An 18701-nucleotide genomic window follows, 5' to 3' on the forward strand; every position below is an offset into this window, starting at 1 on the left:
CCAACATTTTCAAGATCATGCTTTCATGTATTCCATCAAAAGGTAAATTACTTGAAAGCTGAAGCTTTAAGACACATATACTAGTTCTACTGGGGGCCCAGTGACCTTGTACAAAAGAAAATTATTGCTCTTTTTACTTGCAGAAAGTTTTGAAAAGTTTGAAATTCTGTACTAATACACTGAAAACTATAAATGCAGCTGCAGTAAATATCAGCAGAAGAGGAGAGAAGGCAGATCCTTCTGGCCTCCCTCCTACTACTGAGCACACCAGCTACTGTGGCTAAGAATGACAGCATCCAACTAGGAGAAGAAAAGGAAAAAATTTGTGCAAATAATCCATCATTTTAGAATGAGGTCTGCTGATACAACATGGATCCTGGTGATCTATTTCTTATTTAATAAAAGTTGCAAGTAACACAAGTTTATTAGTTATTCACAAGTTTATAAACTGAATAATTCCAGATAACATCAGATGACAACAGAAGTTCTGTATCAGAGTTGTACAGAAAAAGCCTTGGGGCAGGAAAGCAGTGATGAATGTTAGGATCAGGCTCCTCATTGTTTCAGAAATAGTATGCTGTGTGAGTAACCCAATTGGAACACTCTTCCTTTGAACGTTTTGCTGAGCTGTGTGATGTAAAAATAGATTTGTATGCCTCAGATTTCTCCTCGCTGTCTGCAATGGATCTCTTGGTAGTAGTAGAAGCAGCCTTATTGACCCTATTGACTTTTCCTGGTACAGATGAATTTCCATTATCTGCTAGAGAAAAAGGAATAGAATGAAGCATGCACAACAAATGATAAAAGTATTTTAAAAATACTGCATACAGAGATGAAGTATAGATATTTTTCAGGGCTATGGTAAATATATCCCATAATTGTACTCAACAGCAAACATCTTTCCTAACTGCAAATGTGTTCTGGCTTTTAGAACTTATTCCCAAAACACATTTAGAAATCTTGGAGAGAGGAATTCTTTCCTACTTGTGAAAAATGGCTCTGAACTCCAGTCTTAAGAAAGAAACTTGAAAGTGTTCCACCACCCTGAAGTATTGTTCAGAAATGAGCTATCAAATGACAAAAGCTAAACTTGTGATACATTGTCCCCAGGGAATCCATCTCCTCCCTTTATTCTTTGCAAAGTCATTTATGACCAATCACCATGGTGTGCATCATCTCATATTTGGGATAAGAAAGTGCCCATCCCTCTGTTTTTGATACCATCTCTCTCAGTGTATTATATCCACTCTCTCTCTTAGCAATTAATTAATCTCCCTCAAAGTTGAAGGGCAGCATTTTTAAAAGCATGTGCCAAGTCTCTTGTGCAAAGAAACGACTACATAGAAGTCTGCAGAAACTCTACATATTTAGTTGAACTTAGGCACAGTGGCATGTAAATAGCTAGCAGGGAGCCTGTCTGAAATGACACTGAACTGCTTTCTGCCTGTAGTCACGGGAATTCCATGTGCAACCCTAAATCATCATAGATCAGACCCTTTTTATATTTGTGGAATGCTGCTTTTAATGCCACTAATAGTTGCCTGGAAAGAATTACCAAACACTGGATTTGAAAGAATAAACATGTATGCTGCAAGTCCAGAAACCTTAGGGTGCCATGTTCACAAATTAATTCTATGCTACTGGCATTCCTCAGTCCACAGATCTGTTTCTTTTTTTTCCCCTCTCATTCTCTTGCTCATCAATGTAACTGCTGCCAGAAACAAACCAATGACCTGACATTTTCCTTTACAGTCTTGGAAAAGAATAATACATCAAACGTTGCTGGAATTACTAGGTTCCTAAACATCCAAGAGCAATTATAATAATCAGGAACTAAATATTTTTAAAAGTCTACTCTTATGAAAACAGCCAGTAGGGGACAAGTAAAGCACTTCAAATTGAAATCTCCCCACCTTCTCACATAATTTATCCACAGTTTATCATCTATTCTCAGATTCTTCAAATAAATGCTATTGATTTTTTTTCTGTGGCTGTAATCTACAGGATTTAATACTTCACCTCAAAATCAGACTGACTGTAAATAATATATATTACCTAAAGTGTGGGCACCAGCCTTTGGATTAAAGGACTGCCAAGATCACTCCCAGCTGCATGACTACTGTGGGTACATCAGCACATCCTGAAGTTACATTCCACTGCTCCCAGTGACACACAGCAAATTAGTAACTAAAATATTAGAATCATTGAGTTGTTTTGGTTGGAAGAAGCCTTTAACAGCATCAAGTCCAACTGTTAATCCAGCACTGCCAAGGCCACCACTAAACCATGTCCCTGAGCACCTCTGAAATCCATGGTACTAACTATGAATGATCCCTCCTCTAATGGTTTTCAAAGCAGAATTACTTGTTCACATTTTTTATATTTAGATTAAAGAATAAACACCAACCTGAACTTTTGGTGAAGATAATCTGCCTCTTTTCCCCAGAACTGGAATTGATACAATCCTTTCCATTCGTAGCCTTTGATGGACCTGGAGAATCTATCAAAGAAAAGAAATGACCTTGTGACTCTGCCTCATGAGTGGGAAGGCTACACACAGTTTGTAGCTGTGATCTTACCTTCAGTGGTGTCTGGCTGAGAAGCTGATTCTGCTGACTTACATTTCTTTGATTTCTGAAACAAGACAAGCAGAGATCTGGTAATGTACTAAAAGGATATACAATTCCCAACTTGTATTTGATAAGACACACAATTAAATTTAGTACATTTTTCTGTGTTACATAGTGGAACTCTTCCTTTTACAATACTGCTCTACAGTTTTGTTAACATTTCTGTATGGAAAAATAATAACCTTGGCAATCCTGAAGGCACCTTCAAGGAAATCTTGCAGGCCAAAACTGAACCGTCTGGATACAGCATTTTGGTTTGTATACTTGGCAGAGGGGGTGTGTTATCATCATCAAGGTAATCCGACACTCTGAACCCACAAGGCAGCACAGTAAATTGTACAACATTCAACAGGACACAGTTAAAAGTAATCATAAAGACATTTTTCAATAAAATTTTCAGAATAATCTTGTGTCTCAGATCCACTTAATTTTATTTAGTTCATAAAAAAATCCCTCTTGGGTAACTTTCAATAACTGGTCCCTTTGTTGCAGGACTGCTTGGGAAGAAAAAATGCAAATAATTAATCTATTTTTCAAAAAAAAAAAAAGCATCTGTGGACCAGATTTTCAAGTTAATTTATGTTTGTCCAGATTAAATAACACAAAAAACCAAACAACAGCAACAAGAATCCCATTTCTGGTTTTCATTATGTAAATGCCAAGCTGGAAAAGAAAGATGTATTAAACTACTCATTGGCATTAGGAACACAAAAGAGGGCTGTGTATACATTCCCAATGGTGTATGCATTTCAAGAAAGCTACACGAACTCAAAGAAAATAAATATATTTAAATCTGTTATAAAATTTAAGAGAACCCCTGCTGCCAAGCATATGATGAACGCTCAAAGAAAAAAAATGCTGCATCACATGTTGCTGCAAAGCTCAGCCAGGAGATGGTGGCAGAGGGTTACTATTCTAACAGCAGACTTGGCTCTCTGGATGTCCTTCCACATACACGAAAAAAACTCTTTCAGGGTGCACCCAGGAAACTGTTACGGGTGGATTTACAAAAAACGACCTCCCAGTGTCTGGTATCTGAATTCTGAGTTGTTTGTAAATACAGGTATATGTATATATATGATACAATCACAGAATCACAGAATCATCCTGATTGGAAGAGACCTTGAAGATCATCAAGTCCAACCATAACCTAAACGCCCCCACCACAGCCTAATTTACCCGTTCAGTGCTTAAATCATGTCACTAAGCAATATATCTACATTTCTTTTAAATACTTCCAGGGATGGTGACTCCACCACCTCCCTGGCAGCCTGTTCCACTGTCCAACAACTCTTTTGGCAAAGAAATTCTTTCTGACATCCTAACCTCCCCTGGCCCAGCTTCAGGCCATTTCCTCTCGTCCTGTCATTAATGAAGATGTATTGAACAAATTTCATCGTGGGCACATATGACCTCAACATTATGGTGGAACTGGCATCACCAGGAATCACCCAGCATTACAGGAACAAGAAGAATATGGCAGATTTTCCAAACAGTGGTCTTATAGAACCAGACCAGGAGCCTATGTGTGCCAGTACTGTATTTCTGGCTGTGGCCAGTAGAGGACCCTCACAATAAAACAGGCACTACCACATGAGATACAGAGATCTTGCTCATTACTAGAATTAACTAATACAAGGTCTTTGTTTCAAGAAAAACCTAAAATGCAACCAGCACATTGTCCATTTCATACATTATAGCATCCAGCTGTGTGATTTTCAGAGCACTGTGCACTGCCTGTTGCTGAAAAGACAGTCTCAGCACCTACAACTTCAATATCCTATTAGCAAAATATGCATTCAATCTCATCACCTTAAAAGGCAGCACTGAAGTACAACACAGGTTACTAAGTAAATCCTCCAGTATGCATGAAGATTAGCAGAAAAAGCTGTATGATCACAGAGCAGATTGCATTACAGAAAAGAACTTTCAATTTTGTTTGAAATGATGTATTAAAAAATTACCTTTTCTAATTTACTTTTAAGTCTTCTATCCTCCATTCTTTTCTTCAATACTTCCACATCTTCTTTAGTACCATTAAGAACAATGACATCTTCCTCTTGAAAGGGAACACCACACTTCAAGAAAAAAAAGGACAAAACTAGTTTTTTTTCCCCGATATTTTAATGCAGTTGAACATTTTCAGAATTAATACTGTGTTTAAGCTCTAAGGATCTCTCCGATCCTTCCCTTTGTCATTGTCTCTTTTTGAATAGTTCTCTCTTTTAATACAGTCTAATGCATCATTTCACCTAAAATGTCAAAGGGAAAATTTCAGTTGCTTTCACCACTGAGCAAAATAATATTGATTGACAGCATCCTTCTCCTTAAAAAAAAAAGAGAATACTCATCTTGCAAGTGAATTGTAAACTTTTGATACTCACATTTAAAAGCAGCCCGTATATCAATCTGCACAGCAAGTTATAAGAGTTTCAGAAATGTGAAAATATTTTATTCTTCTTCAAAGCCCTACAGGGCTATGGCAATGACATATTTATTCCACCAGCAGTCCCTTACAGACAGTACTTTTAACTAATTCTGTCTTTTCTTTAAATAAAAGATCTCATTGTATTTTCTGCCCATGGGTTCCTTGTTTTACCTAGCGTAAAATGTACAGTGATAAACAAAGTAGCCCTAACTAGGATCTGCTCAACTTTCTGAACCCCATAGCTAAAAACCAAAATACTAAAGTACCTCTTAATTTTTCTTTAGTTATAAATGGACTCGACTGAGATTTCAGCATTCTGCTCTGGAATTTGCCTTTCAACTCAGTGAGAGAAGAAACAGCAACTGATGGGAGCAGTTCCTCTACACTAAGAACAACCAAAGGTGTTATTCCTCTTTGTGTAGAGCAGACAGCACCAGGAATTTTTCTCATCAACAGCTAGACAGGAAAACCTGTTTGTTTGTTTTTAATTATGATTATTTTTTAAATGACTATGGGGATAAAATGGAGTCATAAAAAGTAGCATTATTCATTAACTTGCCATCTCATTGTCCTTCATCTGGTTTATTAAACACTACCAAGTTTCAAAATGCATTTATAAATTAATCTGGATAATGCATGTAAAGTGTTTAATGTAATTCCGTTTGTTTTCTGGACGAAGACACAAATGTTTCATTGCACACATTTTCAATCATTTGGTGAAGCCAGCACACTGACTATGATGTTTCATTTTCTAAGATCTCAATTTCCTTTTTTTTGGTTGTTGTTTTATTTTAGTAAATCCAGAAGCTTTCTGTTAATCTGCAAGATTAGTTTATAATCCGGCCTCTGTCATTATTCTGTTTTCTAAACAAAGGTTTGGAAAGGTTACTCATGTATTTGCAGTAGGAATTAAACAAATGAAAGGACATATGCACAGAACTTGGGACTCCAGTCTGCTCAACTGATGAACTCTGCAAAAATGAAAAGTTAAAAAAAAAAAAAAAGGAAATAAAGACAGTGTCTTCTTCCCATTAACTGAAACAGATAATTTTTTGCTATGACAACAGCCAGATTATATTCCAGACCAAGCCATTTTAAAACATTCTTTGAGTACAGCAAGTTACAGGCACAGAACCAACTCCACGTTTGCAGGTTTCACTGACTCCAATGGCTACAATCTGTTGTTGCCTTATACATGTGCAACACTTTTAAACTGCCAGCACTGTTGGCAGCACAGACTTAATTTGAATTTTTTTAAAAGCTGATTATCCTTTCATGCAAAAAAGGAAAGATTTTTATCTCAACATTTTGAAAGGCTGAGATAAAAACATAAAGAAATTTTAGATTCACAAATTCAGAAAGATTGTTTCTTCATACAAAGGCTTTATGGGTGTCACAGGGTCTCCCCTGCTGCATCTCATTTATATTGAGACTTTAAGTAGACATGAAGATACTTGCTATAGTTTCTTGATGTTTTTGCAGCACCCTGAATAGAAGACATTCCTAAATGAGACTGAAGTTGAAAACTATTCTGAAACAGACAAAAGCATCAGAACAGCAGATTGCAGATCTGAATGCAAGATTCAATCTCTAATAGAAGAAGAGTGGGATGTGAACTCAAGGCGATGCTGCACAAGCAGCTTGACTTCTGTCTAAAAGCCCTTTCAGGGTCCAGTTTTAAAAGTGTGTTCAAAACTGTTTGTATCTAAATGGCTTAACATGCTTGCATCAAGGAATTCTTGAAAGGGTTTGCACGTAAGATGAAAAAGTCTTCAGTCTGATACTCATAATTTAGGTACCCAACATATCCCATGTGTATAGACATACATACACAGAACATCAACTTTACAAAAGTTTATCACAAAACCCAACTCGAAGACTTAAAATTAGGAGAACAATAAAGGTATATGGAATGGAAAAGACATACTAGCTTATGCATAAATGTAATCTTTTCACCTTAAACTAGAAATGAAAGAAATAGTAAAATTACTTTTTCAAGTAATTACGATACTTTAAATCTCAAGTAATTTTGATATAGTAGGATAGCTGCTTATCTCTCTCAAGAGAATACAAGAGGGTTGTGGTTTTTTAAGCAATAATGAAATCTCAGTCCAAGATGATCTCCTGAATTCTGAAGTTTAAAGATTCTTAAGTTTCAGCTACATAAGGCAATGGTTGCACAATATTTCTTGCTGCAAACTACTTTTGAGAGTGATTTATTTATTTTGTACAGCATCTAAGATGTAGTTCCATCCATGACCACTCCAGTCTCAATGCAATAAAAATAAACAACAGGCAAATATATATTTTCATATAAGGGCTTACATGAACGTTGCAGTTTAAGGTCTTATGAGAAACCCGAGACCTCTTTCCCAAATTATAAACAGTAAGTTAACTCCTTCAGTCCTCCTAAAGATAATTACTTGGAAATGCAAAAAGACATGAATACTTTTCCAAAGCAATTCTCACCAGATTATGGAACATACATGACCACAACTTGACTATCCCTCCTTAAACAGTGCAATGTTTAGGAAGAGGATTTGAACAGACGTCCTGCCAACCAAGGACTATTTCACTGTTCATTTACCAGCCATACAAGCTCCTGTATTTATGCAATTGTCTCTTTTAACAGTTAACCATGTTTTTAGACAGAGATACTTTTCCAGAGGTTCAGTCATTAGAAGTTCAGTAATGTAATATTTGATGAACACCATTTCTGACATTGCCACCCTACTCAGACATACAATAGGGCAAAGAGTAAATGATGACTTGGGAAGAGAGGGAAGTCTCCTACACACCAACTCACTGAATGAACTTTTGCTCAGAAGTTGTAGCACCTTCTACAGAAATACTGTCCAAGCATAAGCCTCTATTTACAGAGGTTAAAGTCAGTGATAATTTTGTATCTGCCATCCCTGCAGCTGTGCCTGCATTTACTTTGAGGTTTTCTTTGTTTATTTCTGACCAACACACTATTTTGACCTGAACACGTCCAAAATACTTCAGCTTTCTTACTCGTTTTTACAACCTCAACGTTTCCTAATCCCAGTAAATTTAAACTCTTAACTTTTCACTTATTAAAAACCCCAAGAACCTTAAAAAAAAGTAGCAATAAAGTAACTATTCCGTTTCAGAAGGAGATATTTCTTTTATTATCTTTTAAGCTTCCAGCTACTAGAAACGAGCAGAGGTCATTCTCTGCAGCACCTATTTGCTACAAATCGGAAAGTTTCAGCAGGCAAACAGTTAAGAGCCGGAGGAGGAGGAGAGGGCTCGTTTCCTTCCCAGCTCTCAGCATCCAGCCCGCTCCCCTAGCAGCGCAGAGGTTAAAGCCTCTGAGGTAAAGCAATAAATACTATTTATAATCATCAGCGATCTATTCCACATACTTCAAAGTCTGATTTCAGTCCCTCAAAGGCTGCCTTAGAAAGAGCAGCAACAGAAATTTGGAAAAGCTCAAGTTTTCCCTCCTGGTTGTGCAGCAGAGGACGTTTCTGCCCCTGAACCGCAGGATAAATATGCGAGGCACTGCGGGAAACCAGATCAAGTCTTAACTGAAAACATTCACGTTAATGTTTAACCCCTCTCCCTTAGGTGAGGTCTCTGCACAGGCGACAGAATGAAGAACCCTGTCTGAATTCTGCTGAAGGACAATGGGACCCGCGATGTATTTTTATTCTGCTGCCGTCTCCTGGCAAACCCTCTGCAAGGTAAGGCTGAACTAACCTGATTGTGGGGCTGCGGGGTTTTGCTGTGGCTTCACTGAAACACAACACGCTTTAGTCTTTGTCAAGTGGCAAACATTTTCACTTCTGAAAGATCAATTCACTTTAAAAAATACTCAGACCTGCAATAAGGGTGATTTTTTAATTATTATTGCTTTCTCATAGATGTGCAGCAGAGGGGAGGTCACTACTACCACTGCTGTATCACAGGAACCACAATACTTGGCAATATTTACTATGCAAGCAACTTAAGTTTTTTACAGCCCTGCAACTTACTGATTTAAATAGCTTCATATTATTGATTTTAAATTGTTACGAGGTCAAATACTCTATGTAGGAAAAAAACAAACAAACAGAAAAGCAGAGAAAAATATCAAAGATAAAGCTGATGCAGTATTTTTAAGTAAGAATGATTAAAAATTTCTCAGGCTCTACGAACTGGTTTTGATGTAGCTGTTCTTTTACTCAATGTCACAAGACAGAAGCAGACTCAGCAAACTTAAGGAAAAAGGAAAGCCAAGTAAAAAGCAGCTAAAAGCACTGGTTTTAACATGAAGTTTTTAGAAGACTGAATTTTCTCTTGCTTATAAAATGTCTACAGTGATGCTGACATAGACACCTTTCAGACAAAAACATATAAAAAGATTTGGAAATAAGGAGTTAAACCTTTTAATACTTTTACTAGAAAATTAAGTATTACTAAGTCGTTTGCTTCACTGAATAATGACAACATACAAACCAACTTTTCTCTAAACATTAATATTAAGCAGATACAAAGAGCACAGAAAATAGAGTATTTAGAGGTGCAGTGATGCCATCCACAATCCTATGGTAGGTATGAACAGTGCCTAGTACAATGATTTGTGCCTGTGAAATGCACAGCAAAGTACACAGCTAATGGGGTTTTGAACTGAGATGATATTTCACATGCTTATTTTCAGGCATAATTCCAGTTTTCTCTAGAGTTCACCTCTTTAATTTAATGGAGGAGCTTAGGCTTATAACAACAATTTGCTGTTAAGTAATAGCTATAAAAGTAGCCACAAAGGTGCTTGAAAATCCCCACAGACACTAAAAAATGTCAGACACTACTCCTGGCACTTCTAAAAACTAAGACATCTTCACCCTCCAGATTTAGAGAAGTTATCCATAACATAGAAAAGGTTGAGTTTCACAGAGGCATTCTGATAATAAATACCAATAATGGCCCTCTTGCATAACAAAACTGAAAGGTAAGATGGGCATAGACCGGGTAATGCCTGCACAGTGGATCTTGTCAACAGCAGGACATCTCGCTCTTCAAGGGCAGGAGAAAATGTGGTAGCATTGTCCTTGAAATCAGACAAGCTCAGGGGTAGAGGATCCTTCTCAGTGGCAAACTGAATACACGCTGGGACTAACAGCTGCAATTCTAGCTCTAAAACTGGTGAAGCACTAGCAGAAAGCCAATGCTTTCATCCTATAATATAACCTGAGGCTAAAAGATGTCAAATTCTGTTCTGGTAGGCAGGGTTTCATCACTTAGCCATTCCCCAGAAACATGTAATTGTTTCAAAATTGAATTGCTTCTTCCCACCTGATAATGGGAACTTTGTGTACTTTTATGCTGCCATCTAAAATACAGCTTCTAGATGCCATGCAGTTCAGTAGGAAAAATCCACAGTAAACATTTAACAACCTGAAACATCCCTGGAAGCTATTATTTGAAGGGTAATAAAAATGTCAGTGTATGAAACTAACAGGCTATAGCTTAGTTCCCTAGGGAACTACCCTTTGCAACCTGTCCACAAAGATGTATTTAATGAAGAAAACCCAACAAGCCAAACAACCGATGAGCACATTCGTTCTGTTCAGATATTCTACATCTGTACATGTCTTTGGGGTAAAAGCCCCAAATATTACCCTAAGTACCCAGTGTCTTCAGTGTGATTTGGATGTCCAGAATGAACCTTCCATGGGATGTACCATAGAGACCATCTCACATTCACTGATTCTGAGCAACCTCAAAGCTCCTCCTATAATTATTTACCCAGAATAAAACAGTTTTTCTGACTCCAGGTCCACAAAAACTAGTGCTTCCCTAACTCTCCCTAACTTCTGCTGTTGGGAACATAATGGCCCTTATGCAAATATATGCTCAGCCCTGGGAGTCAGCAGGTAGCAGGCTACAGCTCTGGTCTCTTTCATTGTTACTCTGAAAATCCTGGCTGTCACCTTTCAGTGGTGTGTGTTCCTTTTCTCCTGCTTTCTGCATAATACTGCAAGGTCGACGTGGATAGATATGCTGAAGTTTTTTGTAAAAATGGATGAAAGACTCACATCATGCTTGTTTACCTAGTAAACGTATCCCTTTGGGAGCTGAGAAGAAATAAAAATACTCTTCTGGGACCTGATTTCTTCATGTTTTTCTTTGGCCTGTGCATTCAATGCAGACTGAAGAGCACTGCAGACAGATCATAGGAGCAAAATGGATGAACCCTCCACCTAACATACAGCTCCACTTTCTGGAATGCTAAGTGGAAAAGAGGAATTCTTCCAGCATGAAATCCAGTGCTTACCAGTAAGATAAATACATTCTTTTCAAACAGCCTAATATTTTAAAATTGTGGTATTCTAGAGCATCCATTCTCTCAGTTCAAGTTATGTATTTTTAATGCTTTTAAATGTTATGCCTCATTTCTACTTTTATCTACAACACCCTCTTTATATTCAACCTTCTAAGACAGATGTTTACTGAGTTTTCATTGAAAAAAAGTATTTTTCACTTTTCTGATTAAAATGTAGAGCCTTTTCAACAAGGCATAGAGAAGAAAAAACAATCACAATGGAAAAAACTCCTGTGCCAATACTGATATAAACTACACAGTTATCCCTGCATGCTAATACTGGCAGTGCGTGTGCTTATCTCAGGATATGCACACATGCTAAAAATAAGAAGTGAGTGTTGTCTGGATGTTTTATTTTCCAAAGCACTAATACAAAGATGTCAGAGAGGAAAAAAAAAATAAATCTCTCAGAGTTAGAAACATTTGCTGACTTTATAAGGATAAAAACCAGTGTATTTTGTGGATTATGTTTTTGTCTCTTCCTTTTGCTTATTTAATAAATGTTCCGCTGATTTAATTTACTGAATTCTGGTCCTCCAGCAAAACTTAAGGTTTCCCAGGCCTTAAGGAAATCTCAGCAGCAGCTCTCCCTGAGCACACAGTGCTCATACATCTTCCCTATTCCAAAGCTAGACCTTGACTAACCTACAGCACTGGACTCACCCAGTGGCACTCACTTTGCCTCAGAGTAGAAGAAACATCTGTCCAATGCGCTAGGCATGCCCTTGCTTAAGTAATAAAGTATAAAAAGCCACTTTGGCTTCTTTGGATAATTTTGTCCTAGAAAGTCTGGTTCATGGCTCTCCAAGTACCATTGCCAGTGGCTGAGTACACTGCAGCATGCACATGGGCACACACAGTCTCCTAGAACTGGAAAGAGTAATCTCAACATTTAAATACACATGACTAGCATGTAATCTATTAAAAAAAAGCCTAAACATTCTCTCCCTCTCTTTATCTCACCTTTCCTTTCAGACAATCTGAACGCCTATACAAACTAGGATGAGAAGACAGTATCTGGAAAATAAAAGATGAACCCACTTGATGCAACAAAATCAGGATTTTTAGTGTGCATTGCTGTCTGTATGTTCATCCTCACTTTTACCTACCTAAAGGATACAATTTTCACAGAGCCAAATGAACAAAAATTGAATGCAAATATAGCAGAGTGTGGTTTTTACCCAGATGAACTTTGTTCAGCTCTTTTTGTGGGGAAAACTGCTGCCTTTAAAATTGGAAACTTCTGTCAGAATACCTACCAACCTAAACCACTCAGCTGCATTCAGACTTCATGCAACTGCTCCATGGTTTTGAAGACTCTGCATTTTATCACCAGACCACTATCAGATGAAGAAGGAAATTTCTCACTGGCATACATTATCACAATTCACAAGGAGCTGGAAATGTTTGTAAAGCTTCTAAGAGCTATCTATATGCCTCAGAATGTTTACTGCATACATGTGGATGCAAAGTCACCCAAAGATTATAAGGCTGCTGTACAAAACATTGTTAATTGCTTTAAAAATATCTTTATTTCTTCAAAAAGAGAAAATGTTGTTTATGCAGGATTTTCAAGATTACAAGCTGATATTAATTGCATGAGAGATCTAGTGCGTTCCAAAGTTCAGTGGAATTATGTTATTAATTTATGTGGTCAAGATTATCCCATTAAAACAAACAAAGATATTATACGATACATCAAAAGTAAATGGAATGGTAAAAATATGACTCCTGGGGTGGTGCAACCACTTCACATGAAACACAGGACACAGGTTAGTTACAGAGAATATATACGTTCTGGAGTGTCGTACGTGTATCCAACAAAGAATATAAAAGCTAAGCCTCCATATAACTTGACAATATATTTTGGTAGTGCTTATTACATACTCACTAAAGAATTTGTAGAGTTTACATTGACTGATGCACGTGCAAAAGATTTGCTTGAATGGTCAAGAGACACGTACAGCCCGGATGAACACTACTGGGTCACACTGAATCGTTTAAATGGTAAGATCTATGTTATTTCTACTGTGAGTAACTCCTGGACCACCAGCATTCTAAGGCCTCTGACACGCTGAGCTAAGTGAGCTCCAGTTCAGAACTTAACACCACCATTTAACTGAGTTACGTTGCATAAAAACAGACATCTCTTCAGCATTGATGCAGCCCTTTCAAACAGTCACATCTTCAGAAGGCTGAGAAACAAAGCTTGATGCCAGAGAAATACTAGTTGTGGTGCAGATCATTAGCTACAAAGCTACGAAAGAGGTGATGAAAAAAAGTAATTTTTTTTTTTTTCTGCATAGAAGTTCATGCTCTCCAGAAAGAGAAAAGCAATAGTTTGGGGTGCGATCATTAGCTACAAAGCTACGAAAGAGGTGATGAAAAAAAGTAATTTTTTTTTTTGCTGCATAGAAGTTCATGCTCTCCAGAAAGAGAAAAGCAATAGAGCTAAGAATGATGCCTGTTTTTGTGATGTAAATAACTACTTAATGTGGTTACATTTAAAATAATTCAGCAGTGAGAATCTTCCCTGTAATAAATAGAAAGAAATCTTATCAGAACCTTATGTTTCTACAGATGCTCCAGGGGCTACACCCAATGCAGACTGGGAAGGAAACATACGAGCCATTAAATGGAAAGATCAAGATGGAACCACACATAAAGGCTGCAAAGGTAACGTGAAGTTTGATCATGAACTCAGATGTGATTTGCTGACCAGCATTCATTGCAAATGATGTATTATGCTTTAAGCTAGCTATTCAGTGTGCACAGTGGTCATACATACTTTATTTTGTCAGTATCAAATAAACCAGCAAGCCATCCTACTAAATTACTGCACTGTATCCAGTCTAAATAGCCTCTGTTCTTGCAAAGATGGTCACAGTACCCATGTACTGACAACCACTCTTTCAACCTCCAATTACCAGTGCATTAACCTGACTGATCAGTTTTCAGTGAAGAGCAGAGGGTTTACTTGACAAGCGTGTTGGTCACAAACTGTCATCAACACTGATTGACATCTCTTCCCATTTGAACAATAATAAAAAAGGAGAATAGTGCTGACCATATGGAAAGAATGCAAATAAATAAATTAACTATATAACTGTATAAACTGAGCACAGTAAAGTACTGCATGATTAAACAGGTATCCAGATAGATCAGAACTTCAGCCTGCCCACCAGCTCCAAGATGCAGTATTAAACAGAGCAACACGTCAGTGAAGCAGCTGGAGGTAACTTGTGTCCATCATGTGCAAAATACAAAATCAAACCCTGCCTTTACATTCTAAAGTCTAGCATTATTCTCCAGACATATCTGAATTATGCTCTATGTGAAATCAAAAGGTATTTTTTGTTTGTAACACTACAAAGTGAAACTATTTTAGAAAAATAATTCTGTTCAGATTTCTGCTGCCCTCAGATACCTTCAATTTGTCCTTGCAGGTCATTACATCAGAGACATTTGTGTTTACGGACTAGGGGATTTGCAGTGGATTATTGAGTCACCTCATTTGTTTGCCAACAAATTTGAGCCTGCAAGATACCCACTTGTTACAGAGTGCCTGGAGCGGCGGTTCCGGCTGAAGGTGCTGCACCAGGCAGAGGTGCCGGTCGAAGATCACTGGCGTTTTCAGGAAGAGAACTATTTCAACATGAAGCTGAATGTTTGAGCTTAGCTAACATCTAAACAAGTGCTCAAACACCAACAGAAATCATTAACATTTTTAGCCATAAACTTCACTCTGTGCATTACAGCATGAGGGTAAGCACAAGACTGTACTAGTGGAATAAGCAGGTTTTATGTATTACTGTAAGATAAAGAGCAACAACTGCTAATGGGCTGATTGTCAATGAAATTACTTGTCTAAATCTATAACTTACTGAAGACAAGGGGAAGTTCATAATAAAGTGACTTATTTAACTGGAAACATATACATTCCTCATGTCTGCAACCAAAAAAAGCACTAACTGGTATGAAAACAATAAAATGGATGCAATGACTGAACAAAGATAAAATATGAAGAGTACAATTTAAAGTCATGTCTATTGTATGTCTTATGAAATAGATTATTATGAATAATTAAGTTCATGCTTAAAATACAAAGCCTGTAGATAAGCAAGTGACAACCAGTTTCATACATGGGTTTGGGGTTTTTTTTGTGTGGTGGTTTATTTCTTTGCCCATGACACATCTCTAACTTCATTGTGCATGTGGCAACATCACTCTTGCACTGCTCAGGCTTTGCTCCTAATGAATAGGGTGTGTGTACCAGTAACAGTAGCAGGGGTGCTGCAACACATGGTGACTTCTAAACGCCTGTTTCTGAGTCTCTGCAGGAGTTTAGGGCAAGGAGACATGGGAAATTTGAGGGCAAGGAGACATGGGAAATTTGAGGGCAAGGAGACATGGGAAATTTGAGGGCAAGGAGACATGGGAAATTTGAGGCCAGGGAACAAAGAAAAACTAGTGAAGAGCCATCTTTCAAACCCAGTGTACCTCACTGAGGGAAACAAAACTTCCCTGAACCTTGCAACAGTTTGCAGCAACCAGAGAGAAGACCTAGCAGCAACCAGGACAAGCTTCTCATTCCCTAACCCTCTGCAGACCAAATGCAGCACTGGCTGTTCTACAGTAAGGAAGTGGCTTTCAACACACAACACAGGCAAAACCAGGGAACAGTAATTAAAAAAAAAAAAAGAACAAGAACCCAGCCCTTTTCCAGGCAAGAGCTGCTCTTTCTTCTGCAGGACTCTTAAATTAATCCATTTGCTCGTGAAACCAAGATGACTGGGGGAATCTGAGGAGACAGAGTTTATAAGTGATGGTCCTTCATGCAGTATGACAACTCTGCCATGAGATTTAACCACTCCACCCTGTCTCCAACAGTCTTTAGTTAGGTGCTGCTGATGGAAAGAGACTAGGAAAAACCTGAACTGTGAGAATTCATTTCAAACTGTTCATCCTCCTTTCGAAGTATTTTGGCAAGAATGCAGATTAAAATTTATTTCCAGTAAATTAAATAAACTACCAATTATTTTGCATGAATTCTGATAGGAACTAATAAAATATCTTCTGGTTACTTGATCAGAAACTACAAATTATGAAAATCTAGAAGCAATGTAGATTGCTTCAATATGTGCACAAAATATTCCTCAGTTTTTACAACAAAACAGACTTGGAGATTAAGCATTCTTCCCCCCAAAAAATCAAATGAATCAACAAATGACCTAACAACAGTATGAAAGTTTCTTGTTACAAACTTGTTCCTTGGTTCCTGGAACTGTACTGCTTATTTTCCCCCACAAATTTCTTGGAAACATAATTTCTTTCAAATGAACTTTAACCCAATGAAAGTCCGTCTGGTCCCTATTTATTTACAGAACTTACAAACTCAACCCTAAGGCCTGTACTCAGTTTCATGTATCATCCAGGACTTGTGGCTAAATATTGCTGGAGATACTTTTTTTTGTGGAGGAAAATAAAGGAAAGAAAAAAAAAAAAAAAGCCATTCAGTAGGTTCACACTGAGCTTGTTGAGAGTCCCTCTGAAAACCATTACTGGGGCTAATGAGTCTCTGGGATGTATTCATCACAGAAATACTCATACTTAATTTCTCTTCAAACCACACCCACTCCACTGCAGGACACTGCCAGCATTTATCCACACCACGTTGTCTTTTAAAATCTGAATGGAATGCTCCTTGTTACTGTCATGGCAGCATATTCAATATCCAGCTTTTATCATTTGTCACCATCACACAGAACAATTGTCATGGTTGATTTCTGAGTTAAAAGGATCAACTCAATAGCAACGTGATACAGAACATGGGCTTCCTTTGCAGAACTGAACCAGTCAAACTGGGAAAAAATCTGCACAAAATCCCCTCTTAAAATATAATTTAGGTATGACTTTACCCACATCAATCCAAGAAGAGCACTGGAGCATAATCCTTCTTCCTTAGAGGATTCTGAATTTTAAATTTTTACATATATAAACCCCCCCCAAATTAATAATTAAATCACTCCATTCCCAATAATTAAGAAACAATATTCTACTCATTATTCTGAGTGACCATAATCACATATTTTTGAAAGATTTTTTACTTCTAATGACAGTAAAAAATTAATAAAACTATGAAAGCTAAGAACACTTAAACATACATAAAGAGCATTCATGAAGTCCTGTATGTGTTTTCATGTGGTGAGTAGATCAACCACAACTTTTAGATCTCGGCATCCAATGTTTACTTGTGTTTGGTGACTGCTGACACAGGAGCAGTGTCAGTGTGTCCTTGCTCAAGGAAAAACACTGCTCTCTAACATACTGCATATACATTAACTCTGTATTTGAAAGATGTACACATAAATCCCGTTTCAAAAAGCCCGAGGCACACGTTAAATAGTTCTATATCTAAGTTAAACTTTTGATGAAGTGCTTTATAGGGCACAGACTTTAATACTTGGAGTACTATTTCAAGTGTGTATTAGTCTGTTTACTCTGAAAACAACCGCAAAACAAACTTTCCAGTGATACTAGAAGTTACATTTTAAAATGTAATCTTGGCCCTAACCTCCAGGGCAATTATCTGGACTCCCAGAAGGACTTTCACCACAGATTCAACAGCCACTCTCCTGTCTCCAGACCACCTCTAGCATACTGTTCTTATACCAATAGTGGGCTGCTGGGTATCTGTGTTCTCTGGAGAATTTTTCACTGCATCATTACGGCACCTGTGTGACAAAGTCCTTTGGGAAACTGTAGCTGTTTACAATTCAGCAGACTACCAAGACTGCTCCGTAGGATCATATGCAGAATTAATACACAAGAACAGCTAATTTTGGAAGAGCTTTCTGGAATTTCACATTAGTGGGCAAAAGAACTGTCACTCAGCTCCTAGACTGGCACCTCATTAGTTAGCATCCGTGTTACAAACCTCATCCCTGGAGATAAAGTGAAAACACAGATTCTGACAGAGGAAAACAAAGACTGGATACATAGAGTCAACAAGCAAATAAAGGATGATTCTTTTTGACCTACTTTCATCATGTCACTCTCCAAAGTCATATAACAATGCTTACACACACACAGGCATGGCAGGGGCACACAGGAACCAGTATCTGGGCACATACTGGCAGGCAGAAGGTCACAAAAAATAAATGCTGTGGCTCACATGGATCCCACAGGTTGGATCTCAGTTGAAAAAACATACTATAATTCTTTAAATACAGCAGTTAGCACCAGTAGAAACACACCTATGGCAAACCACAACATTCAAACACTCTGTACTGGAAACATTTTTTGGAAGAGC

General features: G+C 37.7%; 2 protein-coding genes across 2 annotated transcripts in view; one reads left to right on the plus strand and one right to left on the minus strand.

Moving 5' to 3' along the window:
• Positions 1-376: 376 nt before the first annotated feature.
• The window catches only part of RTFDC1 (replication termination factor 2 domain containing 1), a 21418-nt gene continuing 3093 nt past the window's right edge, over positions 377-18701 (minus strand). The window contains exons 6-9 of the mRNA XM_009998754.1: positions 4595-4708; positions 2580-2634; positions 2408-2500; positions 377-757 (exon numbers count right to left, since the gene is read on the minus strand). Of these exons, the coding sequence (XP_009997056.1) occupies positions 564-757; positions 2408-2500; positions 2580-2634; positions 4595-4708 (456 nt within the window). The 3' untranslated portion in view covers positions 377-563. The remainder of the gene's footprint in view (positions 758-2407; positions 2501-2579; positions 2635-4594; positions 4709-18701) is intronic.
• On the plus strand, positions 11075-15062 carry GCNT7 (glucosaminyl (N-acetyl) transferase family member 7). Its single transcript, XM_009998643.1, has 4 exons — positions 11075-11343; positions 12365-13396; positions 13970-14065; positions 14836-15062. Exons 2-4 carry the CDS (start codon positions 12421-12423, stop codon positions 15060-15062), a joined length of 1299 nt encoding a protein of 432 aa, XP_009996945.1. The 5' UTR covers positions 11075-11343; positions 12365-12420.

The sequence above is a fragment of the Chaetura pelagica genome, unplaced genomic scaffold, assembly GCF_000747805.2.
Source record: "Chaetura pelagica isolate M959 unplaced genomic scaffold, ChaPel_1.0 scaffold275, whole genome shotgun sequence".
NCBI classification, from domain to species: Eukaryota; Metazoa; Chordata; class Aves; order Apodiformes; family Apodidae; genus Chaetura; species Chaetura pelagica.